This window comes from Phragmites australis, chromosome 8 (genome assembly GCF_958298935.1).
Source record: "Phragmites australis chromosome 8, lpPhrAust1.1, whole genome shotgun sequence".
NCBI classification, from domain to species: Eukaryota; Viridiplantae; Streptophyta; class Magnoliopsida; order Poales; family Poaceae; genus Phragmites; species Phragmites australis.
Window position 1 is genome coordinate 6346200 of NC_084928.1, and position 17364 is coordinate 6363563.

General features: G+C 46.6%; 1 protein-coding gene across 1 annotated transcript; it reads right to left on the reverse strand.

Moving 5' to 3' along the window:
- Window positions 1–8997: 8997 nt before the first annotated feature.
- On the reverse strand, window positions 8998–10569 carry LOC133926459 (aspartic proteinase nepenthesin-1-like). Its single transcript, XM_062372410.1, has one exon. The coding sequence runs from the start codon at window positions 10566–10568 to the stop codon at window positions 9147–9149; it is 1422 nt and encodes a 473-aa protein (XP_062228394.1). The 5' UTR covers window position 10569; the 3' UTR covers window positions 8998–9146.
- Between the last annotated feature and the right edge of the window lie 6795 nt (window positions 10570–17364).

Here is a 17364-nt window from a genome sequence, read left to right on the forward strand (position 1 = left end):
TCCATGCCTTCACGTAGTTTATTGTATACTGGAACCTTTGCTCAAAAGCACGGATTATTGATCGTGGCTCATACTTCAGGTTATCTACAATCTCCCTATATATAACATTGGCAATAAAAGCAGATGACAGATTCCGGTGCGAGAACTCTATTTCCTCAATGTGATAATTATGCTCCCTGACTATTGAGCACTGCCAGTAGTCAACCCACTTCCCCCTAAATGCGTGCACCCGCCAAGGACATTCAGTCACCAAACACTTCACATCGTACTCCCTTTTACTTGACTTTACAACCCTGAACTGCCTCCGAAGAGACAGCGACCAAAATTTAACTGTATCAATAACGGACTCCTTAGTAGGGTACATAGCACTCTGAGACACCTCGTTCACATGATACTCCCATGGTGTCCGATCAGCCTCACTAACCACCAGCTTCAAAAATTCCTGATTCCTCCACTCTGCAGGAATAGGAGCATTTCCCTCCTTATCAGATAAATCCTCATCGGCAACAGCTTCCTCCAGCTCTTGATCCTCCAACTCCATCTCTTCAATTATGCTAGGGATGTGCTCCCCCTCATCGGCTACACTCCTCGGTTGCATCTCAGGTATATTCCCAACATCTTGCCTGACCCCGATATTTACCGGGTCTGATTCATCTACCACTGTCTGACTTGTTCCCGCTACTGCTTCCACAAAGTTTATCTCTGTTGGATCCTTCTGGTACGCCTCAGCTAACAAAACCAGAGGGAGCCCACGGTCACATGATATATCTACACACTGCCTCCAAGTAGATATCGCATTGATCGGGATGAGCTCGCCAAAGTAGCCCTGATTAGCACGGCTTAGCACAGCTCTCAGCTTAAGATCATGTTGCTACGGATACAGTTGAAAATGACACATCAACCACTTGCACACATCCACAGTGGTCCTCTCATTGGCTTTACTAAGGCCCTTGACGACATGCCGAAACCCAAAGAGATCTACACCGTTAGGACCATAACTAATTTGACATTCACCATAATATATCTGAAAATATAATTTATCTGCCATCCCTAGAAACATCCAAAAATATATCCAATGTTAAGACCGGCAAACCATATTTCTGATTATCGAAACTAAAAAAAATTACTGGCACCGATTATCGCCTAACAATAGGTTCTTCAATATTGCCCCTAAAAAAATTAACCTACAATTATTACTTACATCATTATTCTGTACAATCTAGATATTTAAAATTAACATACTATAAATACTACTATACATTTAATGACCATCTTACCATGTCATAATTAATATTGACAATATACTACAAAATATAGCATTTTCTAAACCCTAAACCCTAGGTTGTACCGCTAAACCCTAGATCTAGTGGTACTTTACTTACTAATAAAAACATGAGTATAAAAGAAATTATAGAAAAATGCCCTTCAAAATCCGCCGATCGAAAACAGTAGGGTTTCGCCGCGCTGTCTCCCTCTCCTCTCATCTCCTCTCTTTTTATCTTTTTTTCAGAATAAAATAAGGATTTTCCCTCAATGTTTTGGCTTATATAGAGGAGGGAGGAGGAGAGGGGGTGCAGGGCTGGCCTCCTAACTGCCCTCTAAGAAGGCGGTAAGGGGTCTAACCGTCCTCTCAAAGGACGGTAAGGGTGGCGGGTACGGGGATTCCCCCACTCTTTAAGAGGGCAGTAAAGGGTAATCCTGTCACCGTGACACTACCTTTTCAGAGAGCTGTATTTTTACAAATTTTGTATTGAGAAGTCTATTTATTTAAATTTTAATTAAAAAATATAAAAATAAAAAACTCGGCCGAGCATGCCCCCCACGGTCTCGCGCGCGCTCTAGGAAAGCTTGCGACACGCGCGCGCGGACGTCGGCAGGCCACAGCCGCCGACGCAGGAGTGGCGTACGGACGCTGATAATTTCTGAGGCGTACGAGGCGCGTCAGACCGTTAAACGTGAGCTCACTTTCGATCTGGTCTAGGGAGAGATCGAATCAAGTAAATATATTATCCAGCCAAGAATTCCCGTGCTCCCGAGCCACCTGCTACTGTAGTACTGTAGCGCCATAGCTCTGCCGTCCAACAACGATCCAACGGAGCCCGCGCGCCAGAGCTCTCACGTTGCACCAGACGTGGCCCCTGCCGGTTGGTGGTTGGTGCCTTCCGGCCGGCCGCTGTTAAAAAACGTTCCAAACACTATATATTGATTAGGTCAAATATTTTAACCTGATCCAATGCGTCCTGAACCTATCAATCTAGACTGTAACCAGTGGATCACCAAAAAAAAGTATTTTAGAGTATTTTGATTTTTAAGAAATAAATATGCCGAAATAAATATTAGTTATATTAATAAACCGATTGAAATAATCTAAAATCCATAAAAAAACATCTAGAACTCAAAAAAAAATATTAAACCAATTTTATTGGGTTCGTATTTTTGTCGTCTACATTTCAAAATTATGTGCATGTATGAAATTGATACTGCTTTTACAATAATTAATTGGATGTGTTAAATATTGAAAAAATCATATCTAAATCCTGAAATGCCCAAAATTAGTGAACCCAATTTGTTTAGACTTCTTTTGGCATGCTCTGTACATGAAAAAAAAAGTTCAATCACGAAAAGCAGAATGGGTGCGGCATAGCGTGCCTTCCGTCCTAATTTTTTTAGTCTTCTTTTATCAGATAACATTACCGTAATCGTATTGCTCAGATATTATCTCCTCTGCTCTAATCAGATACTAAAATCCCACAGGCGCGCATAAGCGCGCCAATCAACCTAAGTATCACTAAGTCTATGCTATGGTGGGGTTTCTTTTTTTGGCGCCGAGACATGTCTCCACAGTGATCTACACTGAAAGAGATGAGATGCTCTATGGACATCTCAACTACTGGCTAAATCGTCAACCTTGACGAGATGCTAAAGCACACGTCCAAATCCATGGACCTCAGTGCAGTGGCGAAGCCACGGCATGGCTGGAGGGGGCCTGGCACCCCCTAAGAGAGCTGCCATTCAACTAATAAAGTATTAATCAGCACATGTTAATTGTACTTTAATCTAATTCCTAATCTAATTGACCCCCTCCATGTCTAATTGGCCCCTCTCATATTTAAATCCTGACTTCGCCCCTGCCTCAGTGATGTCTAGTAAAGCAGGCATCCAGATCCAAGCACGGCTTTTGTTGTTTCACGGTCAGTCCGCTATAAATATTATTCCCTTGACAATGGTTTGCACACAGGAGCGTCGACGTCGAAGTAAGCACGACGGTGTTTTGCTTGTTTGGCCGGAGGTACAGTGTTGGGCATGTGTGGGATGAATGGATGATACACAACACAACCCAAGGTATTCCCTCAAACATGGTTTGCACATAGCAGCGTCAACGTCCGAGTAAGCTAGCAGCGAGATTGAACCCGGATGCGGCGGTATAGCAATTAGACTAAGAGTTAGTGGTGGAGAAGAGAGATCGCCGATAAACACCGTCTCCTAGGGATAGGGAGGTTTTATTTCACAATTGACCCAAAATACCCCCTCAGGTACAAGATTAAACCCGGATGTGGTGGTACAACGATTAGACTGAATTAGTGGTGGAGAAGAGAGATCGCCGATAAACACCGTCTCCTAGGGATAGGGAGGTTTTATTTCACAATTAACCCAAAATACCCCCTCCATTACACTCGAAGAATAATAAACATTTGATGCCGATCCAACGGTCCACAACCAAGAGGCTACTGTTCATCATCTTCATCACGTTTCTTGCACCCCACGCCAGTGCAACATGCTCCCTCACTAACCCGGCAAATGACTTCCCTCTCCCGTCTTGATCATACCAACTTGCTATCCTCAACCACCTCGGCCAGAGATGCCCCCACAACTCCGCTCGTCGCCGCCAACGGTCCTCCACCCCACCCCCATTCCAAAGCTAAGCCGAGTGTAGTGTAGGAATTTTGTGTCTCTTATATTATAGAAAGATTAATTTATTTAGGGGATTCTTAAATCCCACTTATGTGTTATGAAGGCTCCAACATCTGAATTTTAATGTCTTGAATTTGTCCTTTAGGGATGGTGGGTATATGAGGTAAGAAAATTCGTGTGTTTTAGGTCTCCTAATACTTGAAATTTTTTTAAACCTCAGTTACAGTTAGTTACAATTTGCAGCTACCTTACAATGGAGTTATGGTCTTTTTTTTTGTATTTTGAATTAATGATGGCATAATTAAAAATTCGGGTGTTAGAATCCTTGACAACACCCGAATTGACTCTACTGTACCTTTTGTCATGCTAATTTGAGTAATTGGTTTCAAATCAAATATTAGCATTTATCTCCTATACACTTCGGCATTTTGAGGAGTATCTGTTAAAGGCGTCCAAAATATTAGCTCTAGCTCCTAGACAGGGCAATAGGGCATAGCTTCTGGGCATTCTCATGTTTTCTTTATATGCTTAATTGCAATTTCCTATATAATAATCAGTTTTATTGTGAAAATAAATATTGCAGTTGTAATAAAGTTTAAATCTGAAGCATTCTGAGGGCCTATTTGGAATGAAAAAATTCACAACATTTTTGCAGGAAATTCACATAAACAGTTCAATTCCAAACAAGAGTCTGGAAACATTCCCCCACGCTGCCCCCAATGTTTATTTGACAGACAATTTTCTGTCTATTTCTCAACCACATGATTTTAACCGGAAGCATTCTGAGGGCCCATTTGTAATGAACAAATTTCACAAGATTTTTGCAGGGAATTCACGTAAACAATTCAATTCCAAACAAGAGTCTAGAAACATTCCCCCATGTTGACCCTATGTTCATTCGACGGATAATTTTCTGTCTATTTCTCAACCACCGAAACATTCGAATTTTGGACCACCGAATCAAGATCCAACAATCCACATGCCTCGTCCATTCTCTAACCCTAAGTCTCCTTATACCTTCCGCACCCCCACCCTACTTTCATCTGCCACTGCCTCCAAGCCCCCGCCCCACACCCACACTCCACTCCCTACTGCCTCGCCGTCGTTGTCCCTGGTGTTGGCATGACCCATTGGCTACCGTCACCACTGCCCACGCTCCTTTCCTCTCCATGCACTTCTTCTTTCACGATGCCGGCAATGGATCCCATGCTCCCCACCTTAGCCACCACCACGATCGGCACCAATGGAACTGCTCTCCTCCGTCACCGTTGTCTCACCTCCCTTGGCAACAACAGCTAGGCCAGCTGACCTCCTAGACCATCTGTCACGGCCCATATGCGTGAGACCGGGCTGCTCAGTGGGCCCACGACTGCCGACCAGATTGAAGCCCAAGCAATGACACACAGAGGCAATACAAGAGAAGGAAGTTGCCCAGCCAAAGAAGGATCGAAGAACAGAAGAATAGACTTGTCTTCCTCCTCCAGCTCTCATCCCCTCTCCTCCGAACTCTCTTCTCTGATCCTCGATCCCTTGCTGCTCTTCTCCATTCCCAGTATCTTGCTTCTCTTCTTCCTAGTCTAGTTTGCTCATCCCAGTCTAAGTTCCCTCTTCTCCCCAATTGTACTCAGATCGTGTATTTGCCTAGTATTGACGGTGAACTCTTGAATCGGATCGGTTGGGTGAGCTTGTGTGTTGATTGGTGTGCTTGAATCCATTGGGTACGTGACAATTGGTATCAGAACCGTTCGATCCGTGGACTTGTGCGTGATAGAGAAGGTGCCCGATGATCTGTGTGTCGTGATAATGGAGGAGCTTGTGAAGCAGGGCCGAATCCTGGGATGGTTAAGTGAGGCTGTGGCCAGCCTAAGGATGTCACTATGAGCTGCCGAATTCATGAAGCCGAAGGTGGAGAAGGAGCCTGAGATGCGGATCGAAGCTGTCGGTGATGTTGCGGTGTCTGCATCCATCACCATCGTGCCGGTGTCCACCCCCGCGACTGCGATGACCTTCATAGGCACCTCCTCGGTCGCGTTCGTCACCATCGCTGACCATGACGCCGCCGCCATCCACACCGACACCGTGGTTTGTGCTAACGACTTCCCCACCCATAGTCGCATCACGCTTGACCACCGCCACACCGTCCTCGACCCCGTGCTCCACAGATTCAACTCTGGCAACATCCACCTCGACCTGCCCATCAGCTCCATACCGTGCACGCAGATCTGCATCCTGGCGCCCCCACCGCTCTTGCCTTCCCTGGGAGACGCGATTTCGCTCAGCGTCAACCGAGCCACTCTCGCCGTCCTCATCGGCTTGGATGCCGGCACAGACGTCTTCGCCGTCACGCAGTCCTTCAAGCGCGCAACCGTCTACCACGCTGCAACCACCGAGCACATGGCAGCCGCACCCGCCAAGTGTTCGACGGAGGGTTTCCTCCACGCCCGCCACCTCATCGAGCTCACCGGCCACCAGTTTGCCTCCAACCAGAACTGCAGCGACACCTACGCCATCTGTGCCCGTCGCCTTCACCTGCAGTGGGGTAGAGCATCACTGCTGCGACCGCTGGAGCTGTGGTTGTGGCAGTTCCTGATAATGGAGTTCCGAGACCACTCGTGCTCGGGGCGGCCCGAAGACGCAGACATCCCACACACCGTGTACAAGGTGGACCCAACGCACTATGGCTCCAACTTCACCGCTGAGACCGCCGCCGCACTGGCGGCTAGCTTCATCGACTTCCGCGATGCCATCCCTGTATACTTCCAGTGCCTAAGCGACCGCACCGTCAAGGTGTTCGAGTTCACAGATGAGTACATGGGGCTCTATAGTAGCATCCTACATGCGGCGGTGTGCCCCAACTACTGTGACTACTCAGGGTACCAAGAGCCATAAGAAGCTTAAACCATGGTCAGTTGCCTCACCCAGGGAGCGCCTACAGACAAGTGGGGCGCGTGCTTCTAAATGGCACTCGGCGTCGCCTCTGCCGTCGCATACAAGCCGTACCACCCCGACTTCGGCCTCGTCCTCACCCTAGCCACGACGTCCTCGGAGCTGAATATTGACCACAGCCGTGACATCTCCTGTTATTCCCTCCTCGAGAACATGGTAGTCAGCACCACTGAGCTCCACATGCAAACACGTGCCAGTAGTTCGATGTTGGGTCACAATAGAGGATCACTCTGCCAGCGCCACACAACAACGCGTCAGGAAGATGAGATCAACATGGCCGCCAGCTCCGCCAATGGTTCGATGCAGGAGGAGGCAGTCGAGGTGTACAACGGTCGCAATGCATGCAAGGCGACCGAGGTAAGAGGTGATGACCATCACCGAGATGTCTTCATCATTCCTATCTCAGCACCCGACACAAATCCTGTAAGTGCTGCTATGTGTGGAATGAAGATTGTTGTTGTTGGAACTAATTCCAAAGGTAACATAAACATCGAGGAGTTGAGGAAAGCTGTTGAAGCAAACAAGGATAATTTGGCTGCTCTGATGGTTAGTTATCCTCCAACTCATGGAGTCTATGAAGAGTGTGATGTCAATTCGGTTGGGGATAGTGTGAAGCTCACCATATCATTTGCTGGTGAACTGCTTGAGAAGGTGGTTCGCCTTGGGGCTTTTCTGATTGAAAAGGCCGCAGAGCTCATCAGGTTGGGCGTCAACAAGCATGACATCTCTCAAGATCCCGGCAAGGAAGCTGGAGCTGGAGTGATGGGTGCTGTGGGTCCTTGGGCATAAGCTATTTGTGTGCAGCTGAGAGGAGCAGGAGGATTGGGGAATGGAGTGAAGATGCACTGGGAAAGAAGAAGCCTGACCGTAGTTCTCAGTGCACCTGATCAATTGATGGGCTGGTTGGTGTATACTATTGAAGGTCCCTTCAATTTTGGGATCCATCTAGTTTAGCAGAAGCAAGGACCTGATGTTGAGGTTGCTTCCCTCTGTACTAAGGCTGTTCTACAATGCAAGATGGCACATCCAGGTGACCCAATTACTCTTGTTTTTGTGCTGAATTTGGGTGGAGAGGCGTAGCTAAAGTGTGGTGGAGGTGGCTATCTGTTACTGCTTACTGTTACCGCTTCTCTTGAGAATGGTCTGGCTACCACCACTGGTCAAGAGCTATTGGACATGGTTGACAGTTCATTTGTTGTTGAGATAAAGAGCTATAAGAAGTTTAAACCATGGTCAGTTGCAAGGTGTGTCCCATTGAAGATTGTTATCACATATGAGCAATTGGCATTGTTCCTCATCCAGGCAAAGGCAAGACAATGTAGTTGGGAGATGATGACCCTCCTGAAGAGATTACATCAAGGTTCCTTGATACTTGATGTTGCATCAGGTGTCCCTGCTCTTAAAATTCAGCATGGTTCTGAACTGAGAGAAGATAAATCTGGAAGGTTTGATCACGGCTCTCTGACCACTCGTGATCCTTGTGTGCTGGGCAATGGTGGTGAGTATGTCAAGTGCTTGGTAGTGATGGTGACAGAGAAGAAGGCCTGCATTGGTGATGAGTGCGGTTTAGGTCGGCGTGGGGGAAAGTTGAGACTCTAGGAGGGAGGAATGTCACGGCCCATATGCGTGAGACCGGGCTGCTCAGTGGGCCCACGACTGCTGACCGGATTGAGCCCAAACAATGACACACATAGGTAATACAAGAGAAGAAAGTTGCCTAGCCGAAGAAGGATCGAAGAACAGAAGAATAGACTTATCTTCCTCCTCCAGCTCTCATCCCCTCTCCTCCGAACTCTCTTCTTTGATCCCAGGTCCCTTGATGCTCTTCTCCATTCCCTGTCTCTTGCTTCTCTCCTTCCCAGTCTAGTTTGCTCATCCCAGTCTAAGTTTCCTCTTCTCCCCAATTGTACTCGGATCGTGTATTTGCCTAGTATTGACTATGAACTCTTGAATCGGATTGATTGGGTGAGCTTGTGTGTTGATTGGTGTGCTTGAATCCATTGGGTACGTGACACCATCCCTCCAACCCATGACGCCCACTAAAATCCTTAACTCTAACCTTAACCTCGAACCCCAACCTTGCTAGAGAAGACGACATCGCTGGTGAAGAGGAAGATGACCCTCCAGTGAGCATGTATCTCCTCACAATTTTCATGGCTTCAAATTCGAATGATTTTGCCCCAAATTTCATCGGAACTTTAGTAGCCGTTCCACATTTTTATTTAGCACTAGCACAGGTCGAAGCATACACGTATGCATGTACGCGCATGTGCATCACTACCTACAAGTCACAGCTTGTCGCACTGTGCAGGTACGAATAACAGCTTATTGTTCTCCACGTCGTAGACGATGTGAATGTTCTGCTGCTGGAAGTTGCCTATGAGTGTCAACTCGCGCACTCCCCCGCTGATCACCAGGCACAGACTGCCGTTGACAACTGCCATGTAATTCTCCCGCGGCAAGTCCATGTCCGCGCCCTCCAGGTGGAAGACCAGCTTCGGCACGTACACCTTCTTCGCGTCCGCCACCGACGCCACGGAGAAGCACAGGTCGTCCTCCGAAGAGTTGACGGCGGGAAGCGGCACCTGCGCCACGAACGCGCTCCGGAGTTGCTCGTACACGGCCTGCGGAAAGGTGGTGACGCCCGTGCCTGAGTCGATGATCGTCCCGCCGGAGCCGTCCTTCTTGAGAGCGAACGCCGACTCGTTGATCGGCAGCCGCGTCTCGCCGACGGTGATGCCCTTGAGCGAAAGGTAGTAGTAGTTGTTCGGGCTCACACGGTTCTGTTTCATCGGAGTGGATTGGATCGGCCCCGTGGCGTGCGCTCTGAGGTCATCCGGCGTGCCCAAGAACACCGCGCTGCTCTTGTTGGAGTCGAACATGGACGTGAAGCAGTGCGAGAACTTGCCGACCTTGAGCTGCGACGGCAGCGACTGCGGCCCGCGGCCGAAGCCGGCGATGCCAGACTCGTTCGTGTTGTACACGCCGGTGTTATAGAGGCCACATCCGAAGCTGAGATTCGGCACGACGACCGTGCCGCCCTTGCCGTTGGCCCCCTTGAAGGTGAAGGTGTCCCTGAGGATCATGCCCGCCGTGATGGAATTGTCGCCGTAAGAGTCAAGGTAGAAGCACCCTTGGTTGTCGATGTAGCACGCGGAAACGCTGGATCCCTCGCAGATGGGGTCGGAGCACGGGACGCCATAGAGGGTTTTGGAGGCGGAGGGGTCGAACAACGGGGACGGCTGGTTGAAGCAGACTTGGCACGAATTGCACTGCGTCCAGACGAGGTCGCTGCCGGTGTCCAGCGTCAGCGCCACGTGCTGCGGGCGCGGCGTGCCGATGCCGAAGTGGATGAGGTACTCGGTACCTACCTCGCCGACGGTACCCGGTGCCACAGACGCGGTCGCCGGGTGGCCGTAGTGGCCGCCGCGCTGATGAAGGCAGGCCACGCGGGCCCTCGAACGAGCTTTCATCCGGCTGAGCAGCTCCCACCTGGTGAAGCCGCGGCCACTGTCAACGTGGGTCAGATCGGCGCGCATGGCGGAGCTGGCGACCGAGGTGGCCGGCGAGGAGAGCAAGATCGTCAGGAAGAGCGCATAAGAGAAAAGTTTCAACACCGTCATGCACTTCATGGTGCACGCGCTAGTGCACGGTGATACACGTTCCCCTGCGGGTATGTTCGTTGAGAACTTGATATTGAGTTGGAACATGCACTAGAGTCGACGGCTATATATAGACTATAGTGGTGGTACACGAGATGTACAGGGAAGTAACAGGTGTTTGGTTTTTTTTAATCGAAAACAGCGTGTTTGGTTTTTTTTAATCGAAAACAGGGTGTTTGGTTTGAGAGACGGAACGGTCAATCGATCATTATAGTTTCAAATTTATTTTTTTGCTTTTTTTCCGTACGGAGCTATGTCAATTTTATAAAAGGAGAGAAAATAAATATTTAGAGGTTACAATGTTTTGTGACAATAGTGGATTCACAACCTCACTATTGACAACCAAGAAAACTCTAATAACTCATGCCAACAACATACTTAGGGTCTGTTTAGTAGATTTCCCTAATATAAATTTTCTAAAGAGAGTGGTTCTCTGAGGAAAGTGATTCTTTAGGGTAAATTTTATGGATGGAGTGATTCTGCGTGGGAAGTGAATCAAGGGAAGCTATTTTTTTCAGCTCCCAGCATCTAGTTCATTTCAGATAATTACTCTCATAAATTTCACTCGGAGAGCTAAAAACTGAAAAAGCTGTTTGGCAGAGCTCCCTTGATTATAGTCGGGGAGCTGCTCTGAGAGCTCTGCTAAATAGACCCTTATATAACCGATAGAAAGGCGACTACTCTGGCAGTGGGACCCCGGAAACCATGAACCATGCTATTCGATTTCCAATTCACCAAAAGCTCTCCTTCATTGATCGATATCCTCTTAATCTTGTAGGTGACTTGTGCTGTTGATAGGGACTCGTTTTGAAAGATCCTACGATTTTGTTCCTTTCAAATATTACATAAAAATAGATTTTGATTCCATTGAACTCGCTTCTCTTGTTTTTGTCAACCTTGTTTGCATCGTACCACCAATCCTTTATTGTGTGGTGGTCACTGAAATTTGACAAACCCTGAGGGAACAAGTATTCGCGATAGCATATGATCATTGAGTCGATGAAAGCAGTGCCGGAGCTTCTTTATAACCAAGGGTGTCCACGGCCACTCCTTCCTCTACTGAATTTACAAACGGAACACAAATAATCACAGCCTCAATACTAACCAAAATACTCAAATCAAGTACGTTTCACTTGTTTGGACCCCTCAACAATTTCCTTGAAGCTCTGCCACTGGATGAAAGGTGGTTGTCACGTCAACATGAGGCAATGGTGAGGAAAGAATAAAACCGTCAGTGCGAACAATTGTAACCAAAAACTGACTATTAAGCATGTGCATCATTGCATGTAGGGACGATGCCCCCTCTCATCCCCACCGGAAATTTTCTGAAAACGTGGCCACTGTAGGGATGAGAATTTTTTGAGTCCATTTATTAAGTACAACAAGTAGACAAAGTATAAAATGTTTTTGCCAGTAGTAACTCTGTAATGCCATACAAGTAAAATATACGGGTTTTGGACTTATAACTATGCCAGATTACATATATATTGCAAGAATCAAGTATGTATAGGAGATCCAAACCTAAACAAAGGTACAAGGGACGCATCCCCAGCTGCCCATCCCCATGTGGAGTGTCATGGACGATCACCCGGAGTGTATGGACCTCAAGGTGATGCCAACAAGCTAGCTTTTATTCAAGAGTTGAGGGATTTATCACCATTCGCGCGCTCAGGCAGAGTGGTTGCTCATAGGTGATTTCAACCTTATTTATCAAGCACAGGACAAAAACAACTCTAATTTGAATAGAGGATTCATGGGGGCTTTAAGGGAGGCTTAGAAGACCTTAGATTAAAGGAAATCCGACTAAATGGTCGCAAATTTACGTGGTGTAACGAACGAGAAAACCCAACTCACACCTACATTGATAGATTCTTCTACATGGCGGAATGGAGCTCCTCTTCCCGACATGCTTTCTTCACCCTCTTTCCTCAAGCATGTCCGATCTTTGCCCTCTTTTTTTGCTGGGAGAGCTCACCGTGACAAAATGTAGACACTTCCGCTTTGAAAATTTCTGGGTGACCATGCAGGGATTCCAGGACATGGTGCTCCATTCTTGGAGCAAAGCCACTGCCAGTACAGACCCCCTCAAAACCCTCCACATAAAGCTCAGTCGGTTCGGTAAAGACTTGAAAAAATAGGCAAGGCTAAACATTGGGGACACAAAATTACAGCTTGCTATTGCAAAAGAGATTATCCTACGTCTTGATATCACCCAGAGGATCGGTCACTATCTGTTGAGGAAAACGATCTTCAGATCAAATTGAAAGCGCGATGTGTAGGCCTTGCGGTCATAGAAAAAGCGAAGATAAAACAAAGAGCACATCTCAACTGGATACACAGGCGGTTACTTAAGAGAACTGCCTGTGGAAATAGGTTTCCGCAGGCCGCCTCTTTTGCAACTGTCTATATATAGGTAGATTTTCACATGCGAACGACATAAGTACCCGTTTGTGGTATGTATTTCATTCAAAAAATAATATGAGCATATATTTTATTCTCTCCAGATTTCAATACATTTTCAAGACAGATTTCAACAGCATTTGAATCAACACAAGTCTAATATTTAACATAAATACAAAAATTTTCACAAGTACAATATTTTTACATCACAAGCCAAATATTCAACACAGGTATTCTTTCATCTCCCACTCACAAAGCCTCGGATGGCTAGCCAATTCATCTCCGAGATCGAAAAATCTGCCACTCTTGTAGATGACTTCGTGCATGATGAACCGGCACATATCACGTTAGACGTTTTAGATATCTTCGTCTTTGAGAGAGGTGTGGGTAGGTTCGATCATCCGTGACTGAAATGAAAACACAACTTAAAGAGCTAAAACACTACCGACAACGGAAACAGAACCAAATAAAAATAAACAAGCGCAATGATGATTTACGTCCTCGGGGTTCGTTATGTACCTCCCGTTTGCCTAAGAAACTGGCAAACATAATATCCACAAAGAACGGTATCGAAACCTTGCTTGTGGCACTTCAAATAAAAATGCAACATTCGTTAGTTCAATAAAACTCTTCGTCATGAATAGTGAGATACAAGCATTAGAGATGTGTAATTACCGGAAAATGTGTACGAACCGCTATCGCATCCGGCTTGGCCGCATCGTGTATCCCACCTTTCATTACGTACCACTTTTAGGCCATATTCGAATGCGAATAAGTAATTATCAATTCATAAATAATTTATAAGAATTTTATATATAGTGATTTTCTTTACCTCTATATAACGTCGATGAGATCTTGGTACGATTTTTGGAGGAGATCGGTTGAGTCAAGGACTACGAGTCTGCTCAACTTTGGCATTAACATTATACAAATAAAGTGATCGCTACATGAATCTTTATATTAGGTTTTTGATCGACCAATTAAATTGAATATTTATGTTAGGTTCTGGGCGTATCACACTTACTTAAAGTTGTAAGGAGCCATGATGTAGTCCTTATCTTGCATTTCTAGCATAGCCCTTCCTACATAGGTTGACATATCAAGCCTGCGTAATTTGGTCATTTCTCTTATGACCCTTGTTTTCTCCTTGTTACTCTTCCCCTTAATCCAGGGGTCATCTGTCCTCAACTTCACGACCAAGTTGGGCTGGGAAATAATACAACCGGTACATTCAACTTTTCTGCATCGTTAAATTGCATTCTATAGAACAAGTCACTAGTCATTAGCTTCTATAGCATATATTGGTAGATATATGAACATAAGGATAGATTGTATACACTTACAGGCACCACACACTTATGAGATTGATGTCTAGTTTCTCGCGGTGGAACAAAGCGTGCATGTCCTTAAAATCCAGCATGACATAGGAGTCTAACCTTAGAAAACTGTTAGCGGGAACAGAAATAGTGATTATGGAGAACCCCGCGCGACATGCCCTCATGTACCATTCGTGGAATCTCCTCATCTCCCATGAACCTTCTTGGAGTTGAAACAATAGCATAAATGGCTTGCCATTCTCATATTGATCAGGAACATTCAGTGTAGGCAAGAAATCCAACTGACGGGTACTTAATGTTTTGCTGGTCTCTTTCGCGAGATTGCCCTTCGCTGGAGATTTCGGAGCGGATGATGCCTTTGCTTTGGAGGACAGAAGCCACCTCTTCACCGGAGATGTTAGAGTCTTTTCATATGGGGTAACCATGATAGGGATTCTCCGATGCTCAGGTGAAGGATCCGGAGGCGCAGATGCTGGAGGAGGAGATGCCGGAGTCGCAGACGCTGGAGGCGGAGGTGCCGGAGTCACAGACGGTGAAGCAGGATGCGAAGATGCCTGAGGCGGAGATAATGGGCGCGGGGGCAAAGGTGCCTGAGGTGGAGAGGCTTGGCTCTGGGGCGGAGGTGCCTGAGGCAGAGATGCTGGACGTGGAGAGGCTTGGCTCTGGGGCGAAGGTGCCTGAGGCAGAGATGCTGGGCGCGGGGGTGACCGTGACGCTGGCGATTGTGACTTCTGACGGCTGAAGATGATATCCTGTCTAGGCCACAGAATGAAGTTGCCAACAGCCTCATCGAGAATCTCGATACCCTCATGTGTGCTAATGTCTAGCTTGTACTTTATGAAAAGTGGATGTACTAAGTCCACTTGTACCTTGGTGTAACCACCCGGAATGTCTTTATTGTGAAACGCATGGCCTGGAATGGCCTGGCCCGTGGCAGCCTCGACAATGAAGTCTCCCTTGCCAACCAGAACATGTAGCATGCAAGGGGTAGCCTCTGTGATATCATTCACAGGATATCTCAGGTTATCGGCCTGCGTGGACCCGACGTTGCTCCGAAAGCCTAGGCTAGTTGGTTGCTCTATCATCAATAATGCTGCTCTTTCCTTCTCCTTTTCATTCCACATCTTCATAAATTGGACCTTAACATGTTCTTGTATCTCTTCCTCCAGGGTCTTCTTATATCTTTTACGGGTCTTGTACTGGCCCATGGCGTTTGGGAATCTATGCTTCCAACCCACTTTTGATCCGATGTCTCGATTGCGACCCGGGTGTTCCTTGTTCCCCAGGGCTTTGGTAAGCAGGTCATTCTCCCTGTCGGGCCCTAGAGACCCTTCGTTAGCAATCTCTTGAATGGTCTGTGTGACTTCCATGGTCTCTGGGCTTTTGAAGGCTAAGTCCCCAAACTCGGTTCGTTCTGACCGAGCGTAGACCCAATTCCTGCTTTGCTCGTCACAATTTTCTAAAGGGTTGGGTTTCCCAGCTCTGGTAGCCTCTTCTTCTTGCCTCCTCCATTCAGAAATTTCAGGGGCGTACCCGGACGAGCCCAGGTGATGGTGGTACTTGTTCCTCTTCGCAAGGTGCTTAAAAGATTCACCCAGTTTGATGGCCTCAGATGTGGTCTTCTACCTAACAAACTCCGCCCATTGGTCTGGCGTAATCTTTCCGTATTTATTAAAGGGTACCAAGTTCTTCTTCATGAAGTCCTTATTCAGCTCACTCTTCCAACCCCGAAAGCTCTTTCCCATAGTTTTCAATGCATTCTGTTTGGCGGCTTCCTCTGTTCCCGAGGGGAATTGGATGGTTCTCTGCAATGTTGCCCACAGGAACTCCTTCGTCTCCTCCGACAGCAACCGCCAATCAGTTGTAGTGATTGGGACGTACTCTTTGACAAGAGATCCGTAACTGTTGCGGAATTTGGCGCAGGCCTCACGAGGTGCAATAGACTCTCATTCAACACCGACTTGCATTATTGTATAAGTGCCGGATGACAACTTGTTTCTACTTCGCTCGCCCCGTCTTCGTTTCGGCGTACCCCAGAGGGACCCGAAGTTTCGGGCACAGAGGGAGCGGAAGGTTGTGGTGCAGATGATCGACACGATGATCTTTGCACCCTCACCCTATAGAGAGAAAAAATAAGAGTTGACATAAACAAAAAAATATCCCTCCATTTAAGAAGTATAAAATGCATTGACTCAACTAAATACCTTTTCGATGGGATCGTACTCGTTGTTACTTTCCCGACGTCGGCTCTCCCGATCGCACGAAATAGGGCTCGGGCTGTGATACGAGCCTGAGCTTTCGTTGCTGTCGGAGGAGGACGACTGGTGAGGGCTTGGGCTCCTATCCGACCTCCTACTTGCATCCGTCCCATCTTATGCCAGGGAGACCTCTATTGCGAGCGTCCTCTGTGTCGGAGAGGCCTCTATTGCGAGTATCCTCTGTGCTTCTAGTTTCTTTGGGGGGCTTGGGCTCCTATCTGACATCCTGTTTGCTTCTGGTTTCTTAGGGGTTACTGCCCTCTTCTGCCCCATGGTACTTAATCGACCGTTAGATTGTTGTTGCCTAGAAAAAAATAACAAACATGCAATGGTTCATTTCCGCAGATAACTGAATGGATCGATGGTACTTAATCGAGCGTTGAAGCAGCAATGTTGGTACCTTTCTAATGTCTTAGTTATGCTGCACAGAAAAGCTATATGTTATAAACTTGTTAAGATGAATTGAAAAGCATACTGAATATGACTTATATAAGAAAATATACTGCTGAGGACATTTTTGGGTAAATGTTGTATCGAAGGCCCCCCTTGATTATACATATCTACTTAGTGATATTAGTATATCCTCCTTGAACTGTTTTTTTTTTTATTTTCTACAGCTCTGCAGTGCTTCTATTCAAAGAAAAGTAGCCTGAGATAAATGAAACAGTTTACAACCAGAAGGATATACTATCATGTTTCAATCTGCTTCCTAGCTTTAACTGAAACTGAAATTAACTTAGCAGCTAGTTTAAAAAATATATAACTTAGCAGCTCATTTGTTTAAAGTATACCTTTGGTTTTCAATTCATAGCTACAAATGAGATTTTCCTTGATGGTCTATAATGTTTT